Below are 12,914 nucleotides of genomic sequence, written 5' to 3' on the forward strand. Positions count from 1 at the left end.
GTATGGGCGTGCTTCTAGCTTCACAATGATGTATTTCATAACTTTTAGTAAAATTAGTTTTTAAAAACTTTTAGTTATACATAATTTTTTTCTAAAAAATGTTTTTTCTATTATGTTATCAAGTTTAATTTTGTAAAATAAATTTTTGTTGAGTGTTTTTGTCCTGTGTTGCTGAATGATGACACGCATCTTGTGTCGAAACGTATAAATAAAAGTTTTTATACTTTATACCTTTTTTATTTCGACGAATGGGCTGCCAGTTACTTTGAAATATATATATATATAAATTTAGAAATATGAACAAAACAGCACTCTTTTTTTTGCATTGATTTATTAAATAATATTAATTTTACAAATGTTTCGAGACTAGGTTCGTTTCAGTTTCAAAACGTTTGTAAAATTAATATTATTAAATAATTATTATTATTGTGATGTGATAAACCAAGCTATTAATAACTGAAACATTTAAACTAATTATTTTTGATAATTTTTGGTTACATTCCAGTGTGTACAGATTAACTAAGGTCTAAATACTGAATACAGTATTTCGACTTTCAGTATTTAGACGTTAGTTAATCTGTACACACTAGAATGTAACCAAAAATTAACAAAAATAATTAGATTAAATGTTCCAGTTATTAATAGCTTGATTTATCACAGTGTAATAGTGTAGTGTATTTTTGTATAATTAATTTTCATTTTTCCACTGAATGATGGTCTCGATGAAGACCGAAACGTATGGATAAATAAAGTATTTCAAAACTACTTTAGTTTTTTTGCTTGGTGTTATTGCCCGATTCTAAATAACTCATCAATATCAATATATATATATATATATATATATATATATATATATATATATAATCTATGCATATAGCTATACTATTTAAAAAATATAGGAATAATGAACACAATAAAATTATAAAAAATTATTATACTTGTAATCTTAGATACATCACAAATCAAACTGTTAAACAATATTTTACCATAAAAACTAGAGTAATTACTTCATACATGATATAATGAAGGCACTAAAGAAGACTGATCAGTTTTATATTCTTACGCATTTTTTTAAAATTATTTTACTAGTTGTGAGTCTGAACTTGTGCATTTTGTTTTTATTAACAAAAAAATTTATATTTAATTTTTTTTAAAAAATATGAAAGAAAAAATGTGTATGAAAATACTTCTATATAATATTCTAAAGAGGCAGCAATTTGTACAGTCCACATATAAAATTTGCATTAATATTTAATTAAGATCGTCAATAATATCTATTGCCCTGAAGAAGTTAAGTACAAGTACAAGCAATAAAACACAGTCATTAAATTTGTCTAAATAAATTTTTGGCATATACTGAATACCAATCTCTTTCAAACACTTCTAGCAATTGTTTTCGCAGTGACTCAGCTACTTTAATGTTTTCTGTTTCATTAATTTTATTCTCAATATCTTCTAGTATAAAACCAATACCAGCTGTATTGATGAAATAATCACCACTCCAGTTTGAAGTACCAATATAAGCTGTATTGTCAGTAACCATGTATTTATTATGGTTTACACGAGCGAAAGGTATCTCATTTTGTTCAGGAGAAGCAGGCACAACAAATCGTTTCTTAAACATGCAAGAAAACTATTTGTTCAAAAATCCATATATAACACAAAAATAATTAATTTCATTAAAACTAAAAAAACACTTTTATTTTATAAAAATAATGCTATTTAAATTATAGGCCATGGTTATAGGCATTTATACTAATAATTATGCTCCAGCAATGCTTAATAAGAATACTATAAAACAACAGAGGATCATTTATTAATCCGTTTCATTCAATAAATTATTGTTAAATATTAAGATATTTTAAACTATGATTGTCTATTGTTATTTAACTATCATTAATTCATTTAATACATACCACTTGAATATCAACTGTTTTGTTTCCTTGACCAACACCCGAAAGATTAACAAGGGATCTTAAAAAATTATCTTCTGTGGGACGAGAATGTTTCCACCAGCTAATCAACATAAAAACTCTCACATTATTTTCAATAGCGGCTTTCCGCAAAGCGTTATCAATAATGGGCCAAAATCTAAAATAAATATTAATGTAATAAATAATTAAGTTAAGATAATAAATCAGATTACATATTTAATCATACTTTTGTGTGGGTGTGTAAATTGTTAAAGGAAAATAATCCATTACTGCTATATAAATAAACTCCTTTGCATTTGCAATAACATTTAATATTGAATCAATATCATCTGTACGACCCATAGTACTCATAGGAGGTGGAGAACTCTATAAATAATTTAAAGTAATGTTAAATTTCATACATCAAACACTATGATTACTTGAAATTGTAACATACAGAAATATATGTTCCATAAGAAATATTATTGACTACGGTATGCATAGGATTGGCAATATTAAACTCGGTAGCAAGATTTTCTGGCCAAATTTTTGGTATAGTGGAGTTAGCTTCGGCAGCAAGCCAATAAACCTGATATTTATATAAAACAATCATCATTGTATAAAAAAGTATTATGTTATTTATATTACATTATATTAATACATACATCAAAAATCTTTGCTATATCATTTGCTAAACATGGACAATCATAAGCCACTATACCCATTTCTTTGACCTAAAAAAAAGAAACGAAATTTTTTATCACCATATATATATATTGTTATATTTTTCAATATTTTGTTTCTGTACTTTGGACTATACTTGCAAACGACATTCATAGCAAAATAAAAATCAATCTTCTTTATAGATTATAACAGTGACTTATCACAAATCAAATATCTTATCAATCATGTGAATAAACATACTTGTGTTAATGATCGCCAATCCATATTAGCACTTCCTAAATAGATGTGTTTTTTATCAATAATCCATAATTTTGTATGTAAAACTCCACCTCCAACCATATTTGTAAAATTTAAGCTCTTCACCTAAAATAATTAGTTCAAGATGGTACAAGAAATTAAAAATAAATAGTTATATTAACTTATACAGTAGCTGCATTCTCTAATGCCAATGTTTCAGTATCAGAATTTGGTCCAGTGTTATCATTTGGAATATTTTGAGCAATACGTAAAGTTATATTTCGCTCTGACCCTGCAGCTTTTAATGCTTGAAATATATCTTCCCCCTAAAATCATACGAGACACATGCAGTACTGAAATGTTTATAAAAAGTAATCATAATACTACCATACCTTTTGGGAAGAAGCATGTTGATGTACCTCATTTAAACGAAGTGTCCAATAAAATGATGCTATATCAATTGTTTCACTTGCTGCATTGATCAAATTCATCCAACTTTCATAGGTCGAAGGAGGCATGATACTGTTAACTGGATAAATTAAGCCCTCAGGTATAGTTTCAGTTAAATGAATTCTAAAATATTGAATTTTCAATGATAAAATAAATTTGTTCTACTTGTATTAAAAATATAACTTTAATATTTACTGGCAGTTATCTTCACATGACTTAGGTCCTTTCACTATTTTTCGATTAACAACATGAAGTTTATCTGGAGAATGGTCAAGTAGTGGTAGTAAAACAACAAGGACTATTAAAATTAAAATTATTGAGATCGGGAGGCATGAAGGCTTACAAATCCACCTAGAAGTTAAATGTTCAATTAAAGTATACTGTATAAGGAGTCTCAAGAGTAAAAATTTAAAAGGAAGATGTACCTAGTGCGACGACTTTCCTCTTGCTCTTGCCGTAGCATCTGTGTTCTTTCCCATAAATCGTCATCTGCACTTATTGGACTAAATGAAGAAATTTCATTTTCTACAATACCCTAAAGAGTAAATAAAATATTACAATAGAATGTACCTTTAAAAGTAATTTTAAATAAAACTGCTTAAAAACCTTCGAATCGGCAGAATTTTGAATATCTAACTTTCGACGTTCTCTGTTTTTTTTGAAAGAATTTCTTCGAGCTTCATTGCAAGCTAAATCTGCTTCGTAGTTCATTTTCATTAAATAAATTACTATTGTCGAAATACAGTTAAAAATACAATACAATTAATTAAATATATAACAGATCATAATATATGGAAAGAAGACTTAAAAGCTAAGGACATCGTTATTATCACGCTACACCATTGAACTTTTTGACAGCACGCACAACACGTGCACCTGTCAACACAGTAAACACAAGCTGAAATCAACATATCGATATATGTTTACTACCACCACCTTGAAGTTGCAACACGATCTCATTACACGAATGTGAGTGTCAGCGGGTAATCGGATATATCCAGGTATCATATGAACTCGAGACCATATATTCAGGGCCGGCATTAGAATCTAGTCGGCATGCAATATATGAGAAAAATGCGGTAGCATCGTCGAAAAGGGCGTCACGAGATTCGGCATAGATAAATAAGCGTCATGAGATTCGGATATATAATATAGCATATTATCCGTAATTTTCTGATTTATATAATCTATAGAATACTTAATAAATAATATATAATTATATCAAATAATATATAATAATCTAACTTAAGGGGTAACACCTGTAAATACGGGAACATAAAATATATAGTGGGGACAATTTAAAAATTGGAATTTAAAATATAAAATATATAAAAATGAAAATAAAATGAAAACGTCTCAATATTTTTCAATGGTTGAACATTTATTTAATAGGTTTATTCATGACATTTATTTATGAAAAATAATTTCTGTCAAATGACCACAAAGGCTGACTTGGCTGTAGCCCATTCGATGCACCCAATTTTTGAGTACATTTTCGATTGTTTCGGGCATTATCTCAGCAATAGCAGCTCGAATTCCGGTCTTGAGGTCTTGAATTGTTTCTGGATTGTTTGCATAGCATTTATGTTTCACCGCTCCACAAAGATAATAATCCAATGGCGTCAAATCGCAGCTTTTTGGTGGCCAATTCACATCAGCATTTTTGCTGATTATTCGATTTCCGAAAATGCGGCGTAAAACATCGATTGTATGACTCGTTGCATCGTCCTGTTGGAACCAAATATCGTCCAAGTCTTCAGCTGCAATTTCTTCAAAGAACCAATTGTTCAACATTGCGCGGTGCGATCGCCATTGACGGTTACGGCGGTTCCTTCTTCATTTTCGAAGAAAAATGGGTCGAAATTATTTTTCATAAATAAATGTCATGAATTAACCTATTAAATCAATGTTCAAACATTGAAAAATATTGAGCCGTTTTCATTTTATAGCAAAATTAAATTTGAATTTTTAAATGAGCCACCCTTTATTTTATGTATAAATATTTTGTTTGTAATGTAATATCAATATAAACATCATTAACCGCATAAATAATTAAACACAACAAGTTGTGTATGGCATCGTGCCTTAAGGTAAATTGCTGAAACTTCCCGTAATATTTCTCGTATATTTGAGGAATATTGAATGTTTTCAAATATATTATTATAAGCATTGAAACTCTCATTATTCGTATTTTATAGACAAAATATAAGCTTATAAATTGGACGATAACGTTTATATAAGTTTACATGAAAAGCAAATGAACAGAACTTGATGGAAGGAAGTTACAATCAAGGAAATTATCTCATATTTCTAAGAATTATAAACTAAACTGCAAATTAATATTATTTATTTCAAGTATATAAGTAAACTTTAGAATTTTAGCTAGAATTAAAATTAAAATATGAATTATTTTCGATATTCAAAAAAAATATATATTTTTAGAATAAAAATTTTTTTTTTGCTTTCCCCAAAAACAATCGTTTCATCAACACAAGCAAAATGTTTTTTGAATCATTCAGATGCTTCGTTCCTTAAAAAACTGCATTTTTTTACACATTTAGCTCCGTATCTCCGAAACGGCTGGACCTGTCTTTGCCAAAAACTAATCACCACTTTTCCCTATCATTACGAATTGAATATTTTTTGTATTTGTCGAGTGCCCGGCCCGATTTGAATGATTCTCGCAAAAACAGAGTTTCCATTTTCCAAACTAATCAGCACGTCTCTCCATCAGTAGGGATCGAATGTTTTTTGAGTTACACAAATCGGTTGATCGATGCGCCCGAAATTTTGGATGAAAAATTGTATCCATACAAAACACATGCTACACACACACATCCATTTTTTCTGAAGTATGCCAAAATGTTCAGAAACCTTGAAAACGTGAAGATATGCAAAAATTTTCAATTTCGATTTTTGAACGATTACAATAACTTACCGCACGGAAAAATAAAAAAAGGTTAATAATTCTGGGATAAGTAAATTATTGTTCTGCTTATTGCTTAGTTTACTGATTTATTTTTGCGCCTGAATTTAATTTTAATTTAATAGAATCGAAAAAGAAATGATCTAAGTGTTCAATACCACAAGCGTAAAATGCCAATACTGAAAAACGAAGCAGAGTCTCTTAGCAAATACGACAACATGAAACCATACAGGTAGATTCAAATGTATAGTCGCCGACGACACTAAGAAAGTACTTTAAAGTTTAGAAGACCCCAGCACAATGAAGCATGAGAGTTTGTTGAAACGGGTTCTGTTAAAAAATGGATACATATTACGACTGAGAAAAATAGAAAATGGGGATTCAGTCCCTAGACAGTGCTTATTTATTCCGAGAAATTGAATCGTGACTTTTATTTTAGTTGCAATATAAGTTTTCAAAATCGATTGAGTATTTTATGCAAGTAAAATTAGCAAATTCTTGAGAAATGAACGGCCAATCGCTTCGCAAAACGCTAGTTCTTATCGAGTTTCATCTAATGGCTTCAATTTATCTTTAATATCGGATTTCTATTATAAAACAAGAAATTGGACTATCAAGGGACCAATCTTAAAATTTCCAAATTAACAGGATTAATGGCTTAGTATAAAAACTTTCTACTCTACTACAGTCATCACCATGAGCACTATCGCCAAATTTTTAAAAGCCCAAACTTTTTACTATATTTTTGAATATGCTCTTTCTAGTACCAAACTATATTTCTAAATTCTCAATTAAACTGTACAAATTTTAAGCTTTTCTAAGAACAAGGAAAATTAATCCTGTTACTCCAAAAACACTTTCACGAAGAACTCATTGTATTCATAATTTTTTACAAATTCAATTCAACAAACTTGGATAATGTATGTAGAATTTGCATTTCTTGTCAAAATTGCAATGTCGTCGGAAATGTTATCATTCGTAGAGCTCTAAGATCGTAGGAAAATCAATTTTGTAAACTTTTTTTAGGCGCACCTGAGTTTATCGGAAATAGTAGTAAACTTGAGTTAGAAATAAACGTCTTAATTTTTATTAACGACCTATCTGACAAAATATTTTATAATCTTTTAACTAAAATAATAAACCATATTATATATTAACCAGTTGATTGTGATTGGCTAATATACTCGCCATGAAGAAGTGGCGGAACTGTGTGTATTGACGGGTATACTCGTCATGCATATAAAACTTTGACCATTGACTTTTAGATTGCAGTTTCTGAAAATATAAGAAACAAAACATATTTTCAAACTTCAAGATACGTAGATATGTAGAGGCTATGTTGGTAGAAAATGAGTAGTTGTAAGTGGCATTCTACCCCAAAACATCATTTCACCTCGATTCTGACGACGAAAACTGTGCTCAAAACTCAAAGAGGGTGTTACAATTGACTGGTTAACACAGCGGTTTCCAACCTTTTCTTCCTTGCGCCCCCCTTCCGAATGAAAAAAATATTGCGCCCCCCCCCTTCTTATTTTTCTAACAATTTAATTTAAATATACTTAATATAACTGAAATTATGCCAAATAATACACAGTATTATAAAAAATATACATACAAACATAACTATTTATTATAAGAATTTTCTGTTTCACATAAGTAAGATCTCACAAATGGTGATAAAATTTCTAAAGCATTATTTGTCAAAGTAGGAAAATCGTCCTTTACTGGTAACCAAAACTCAACAATATATTTTCGTCCTGAAACATCTGCTTCAATGTGCTATCACTAGATAAATCAATTATCATTTTCTGCTCTGCTGTTGAATGACCAAAATCATCATGTTTCTCAATGACAAATGGATTTCTAATCCATTTGTATTTAGACGTAATTAGATAAAGTAAAATTGGTTTCGTAGACTAGTCATATGACTGATATAATAATAATATTTTTACTTACTTCTGTTTCATCAGTAACACAAGTAATTTTAAAAGTGGGAAACATTTTAAAGTTATAAAGTTATTTGATACTAGCTATACACAGTTCTAATTTTTTCATAAAAGCCGTAATCTTGTCTTTCTGAACAAAAGCACGAATTTGAAATCCTTGCATTGATTTATTTAAATCGCTAAATCTTTGAAAAATATCAACTAAATACGCAAATTTTGCGAGGAACTTTGTGTCCTAAAACAAGATTGCTCCGTCTCTTTTGTTATCAGCAAGAAATATAGCAATTTCTTTTTTGAGCTCAAACATTCTTAGAAGTACTTTAAGTATTTTGCTGATTTGTTTTTGACACTTACTCAGCATTTAAAAATAATATTTTTGAAACAGCTTTGCGCCCCCCTTGGAACGGTATAGCGCCCCCCAGGGGGGCGCGCCCCACAGGTTGGGAATCACTGGGTTAACATGATATGTTTGCATCGAAAAATGCTATGGATCGCTTAATAAATGGTGAACTAGTTTCTAATAATATTAACAGCGTGTCGTACAATGTATAATAACTTAAAACAATATCTTGTTGTATTGTGTAAAATTAACTGTAGCCGATTAGCATAAATAAAATAAAGAAATAATCTGCGCACCGAGAATAGTATTATATCAATTTATTAACACAGTATTGTATAATAATATGATACAATATATACTGCTATAGTAGAGGAAGTTGCGGAAGTGCACATAAAACTAATATTTGTTTATTTACCGATATTGTAATAAGTATCAATACAATAGTCATATTACTCAACTCAGGTTCATTGGCTGCCAGTAAAATAGTCTTTTAATTAAGTAGGAACTATAATACTTTATAAAAAAAATACTTTATATTTACAATTATTTACAGGGCATAATATACAAATTTTAGAAATAAAAAATAATACAGTGGAATAATTTAAGGAATATTTTCTTTTAGAACTTGAGTATCACTTTTCTAGTTTTTGCTCTAAATATTTAATTTTTAAAATATTATCTTCACAAAAATTAATCATAAATATGTCTATTATCAATTGTGTATAATTTTAATTAAAAAGTAAAGTAAACGTCTATTTGAATGCAATTTGCTAATTTTAATATTTCCTGACGTTTCAAGCCATTCTGAATATTTTTAGACCAACATATTTTTCCGTGCGCCCGAAAACGTGGACAAAAAATTGTTCCATATTTATATTTATTAACTTCCCGTAGGGTAAGTTATAGTAATCGCAAAAAAATCGAAAATGAAAATTTTTATATATCTTTACGTTTCAGAGGTTTCTGAATATTTTGGCATACCTTAGAAAAAATGGATGTATGTGTGTGTGTGTATGTGTGTGTGTGTGTGTATGCATGTATGTGTGCGCGGGTACAAATTTTCGTCGACGATTTCGGGAACACGGATGAAGCAATTTGAATAATTAAAAAAACATTCGATTCGTATTGATAAGGAGACGTGCTGATTAGTTTTTGGCGGAGGCAGGTCTAGCCGTTCCGAAGATATGGGGCAAAAAGTACCAAAAACGGTACCTAAGTTTTTAAGAGAACGGAGCGTCCGATTTTAATAATTCAAAAAACATTTTACTTGTATTGACAAGATGAAGAATTGGTCAAATTTTCATATGGGCAGGTCTAGCGGTTTCGGAGATCTAACAAAAAAAGTAAAAAAAATGCCATTTGGCGGTCAAAAATGATCATTAGACATATGCACATCAAATTATCAGATATTTTATAGAGATTTTAACAATAAGTATAAATTTTGTTCACATTCCTCTGAGTTCCGTACCAATGTTTATCCGTTAGACAGCGAAGCGGGTTTATATTTTGTCTCTATGCAGTTAAAGCAGTACGATTGCTTTGAAAAAAAGTTCAGATCTTCCAAAATATGCCAAAATAAAGAAAAAATTTTTTTTTTTAAATTTAAAAAAAAAATTTTTTTCTTTTCAAAATAAAGTAATTTTTTGTCCAATTTATAGTTTCTCAAAAATCTTATTTTTTCGAAGTAAATTTTTTTCAAAAATGTTAATCGTTTTACGGGAAGTTGGTAAGGGAAGTTCCAGCAATTTGCCTTAAGGCACGATGCCTTAATTGCCTTAAGACAGAATTCCACTTACAGCTAGTTTATATTTATATTACGGATACAGAAATAAATTTAATAATTACAGAAAATAAATTATCTTGATTGAATTCATTACAGTAAAATACAACTATTAGACAATATTAAGCCTAACATTAGTAATATCTAATACAATAACTTGAAGAAAAAAATGTAATCAAATTCAAATAGTTTAATTAATAACTAAATAATTAAGGCTTGTAGATCTTGAGAGTCTTCTTATGGTAAAAAAAATCCTTTAAATATCCGTTATGCAATTTTTATTTAAGTCTCATATCTGGAAAATAATAATTAAAAGCGGTATCAAAAAAGAATATATAATATGAAAATAATTTTTTAATTTAATAAAATATTTATCAAGCAACTAATCACAAAAACCATTTTGTCAATATAGTGCAAGCAAAATGGCATATGAGGCAAAGACATAATTATATACTAATTTTTAAGACAGTTCACAAATAAAAACTCAAAAGGACATAAGTCATACATCATAACCACCAATCTTCGCCAGACTTATTTTGTCCATACTCCCCCAAATTCATATTTAATATAAAATTTTGAATTGTGATATATATATAGGGAAGATCGGAGCTTAAACGTCCGCGGGTAAAAAGATCCACCATCGTTCTATCTATCTCCAAAACAAGCAAAGTGTACAACTTTTTAATGATACTATTTTAAATAACGCATGAAATTAAAAGAAAGACGTTGGATCTGTTTGCCCCCTCAACTTCCATACAAAGTTTGATTGAATTGCGCTATCTAAGAGTTAATATTAAAAGCTAAAACTTTCAGAAAATTGTTCTTTATCAATTTGGAACCATTTGAGCCCTTGGGAGCCAGGAAATTCAAATATGTTCATATTAAGGACCACGCCAATATATATATATATATATATATATATATATATATATATATATATATTTTTAGTTTTCATTTTATTTAATATAACACGTATCATATTACGATAATAATAATACAATGAATATGAACATAAATTTGAAGTATTCAAATTCGAAATCAAACTTCAAACTTAATTTGTCTAATTCGAATCGTATTTGTTTTGTAATTTTAAGGATAATGGTTCTCAGTCCTTCTTTTTTACTAAATTTTAAATTGGATTGCGTGTTGGAGAATAATATTACCTGCGCTTATAATAATGTTTGTCCATTTCTATACCGAACAAATAGATAAATTAGTGGTCGGATTTGAAACAGGTCTGGAAACTAAGATGTATCTCAATTTTAATTAGAACTAATTTTAAAGTTATACAACTGCATGGACTACGTATATATATAATATATATATATATATATATATATATATATAAGAAGTTCTTAATTAGAATTATTAATATTTGTCTACAATAAATATGATCCATATATTGACAGACGAGATGATTTTTTTTAGTGTAAGTAGATTTGGAAAATTACGGATTACATGAAAAAACTCAAAAAAGATTTATGAAAGTCGATAAATAATTTATATTCAATAATTGTAAGTGCCTTTAAGATAATAAACTTTTTACTTATTTTAATCTGCATCGTTATTGTGTAAATTTTCTGAATTTATTCTGAATATTCAAAAACCGTTTGAAGAATAAAGATAGTTTGAAATCGTACTGATTTTAGTAAAGATCAGCAGGACAGTTTATGTGTGAGCAAATATTAAAGAGATATAAAAATAATTAAGAATTAAACTATTTTTTAAAAAAATCTCATTTTATTCCAATCAATTCAAAAGAATTAGCAAGATAATGTGATCTAAAACGTGTTTGAAATTGTTTATTACTATTATTTATTACAAAAGAACAGTCGCAATTCACAAAATATAAGCAAACGTTAATGTTTCCCCACGTCGATTTTAAAATTTTTTATTTCACTATACAATTTACAACTGTTCTTAGCGCCATATATCCCTGTAACTATAATGAAAATATAATAAATAAATTGCAATATGTAGAAGATACTAGTGTTACTTTTACTGCAAATAATTATATAAAAAATTAAACAATCTAGCGAGTTCTAGCGTATGTGTTTTTTTATTTTAGTCTTTTTGAAAAGTCAAAAGATTACGAGCAAAAATCAAAACTTTAAATTTATATATAGGTATCAGTTGGGAACGGTATTGATTAGTTTTTTGTGAAAATCTGTCGAGTCGTTTTTTGTTAAAAACATAAATATAAACGTTGTCTTTAAAATGCCTAGCATCATAATCATATTATTAACTTATTAAGTTATAGAAATCTCAAAAAATTCAAAAAATATTTTTATATACTTTACGCTTCAAAGGCTTCTGAACATTTTGGCATATTTTAGAAAAAATGGATGTATGTTTGTGTGTGTGCGGATACGAATTTTTGTCGACGATTTCGGGAACACGGATCAACCTATTTCAATAATTAAAAAACATTCAATTCGTATTGCTAAAGAGACGTGCTGATTAGTTTTTGGCAAAGACAGGTCCAGTCGTTTCAAAGATATTGGATAAAAAGTGCCAAAAAATGCCAATTTGGTTTCAAAAAACAAATTCAAATAATTTCGAAATAAAAAAATATAAAAATCCAATTTTATGAAAAATTTAATTATTGGTACGGGCAGAGTTCCAGCAATTTTCCTTA

At 28.5% G+C, this 12,914-nt stretch overlaps 1 protein-coding gene across 1 annotated transcript; it reads right to left on the reverse strand.

Moving 5' to 3' along the window:
- Window positions 1-1,101: 1,101 nt before the first annotated feature.
- LOC113377303 (phospholipase D3-like) lies at window positions 1,102-4,154 on the reverse strand. The gene is made up of 11 exons (XM_026617568.1): window positions 3,891-4,154; window positions 3,710-3,819; window positions 3,480-3,635; window positions 3,227-3,407; window positions 3,023-3,160; window positions 2,838-2,960; window positions 2,579-2,647; window positions 2,371-2,502; window positions 2,161-2,300; window positions 1,917-2,091; window positions 1,102-1,615 (listed from the first exon to the last, which is right to left on the reverse strand). The coding sequence occupies exons 1-11, from the start codon at window positions 3,999-4,001 to the stop codon at window positions 1,325-1,327; spliced, it is 1,626 nt and encodes a 541-aa protein (XP_026473353.1). The 5' UTR covers window positions 4,002-4,154; the 3' UTR covers window positions 1,102-1,324.
- Window positions 4,155-12,914: the final 8,760 nt, after the last annotated feature.

This window comes from Ctenocephalides felis, unplaced genomic scaffold (genome assembly GCF_003426905.1).
Source record: "Ctenocephalides felis isolate EL2017-DRISC unplaced genomic scaffold, ASM342690v1 CF-g0.4_SCAFFOLD_01886, whole genome shotgun sequence".
NCBI lineage: Eukaryota > Metazoa > Arthropoda > Insecta > Siphonaptera > Pulicidae > Ctenocephalides > Ctenocephalides felis.

What these genes read in the sequence shown, in the direction of transcription:
- LOC113377303 (XM_026617568.1), bottom strand. Translation starts at nt 4,001, where the DNA reads ATGAAAATGAACTACGAAGCAGATTTAGCTTGCAATGAAGCTCGAAGA. An exon ending in AAAATTCTGCCGATTCGAAG is followed by an intron (nt 3,820 to 3,890) that starts GTTTTTAAGCAG and finishes TTTACTCTTTAG; the next exon opens with GGTATTGTAGAAAATGAAAT. An exon ending in ATATAGCAAAGATTTTTGAT is followed by an intron (nt 2,503 to 2,578) that starts GTATGTATTAAT and finishes TATAAATATCAG; the next exon opens with GTTTATTGGCTTGCTGCCGA.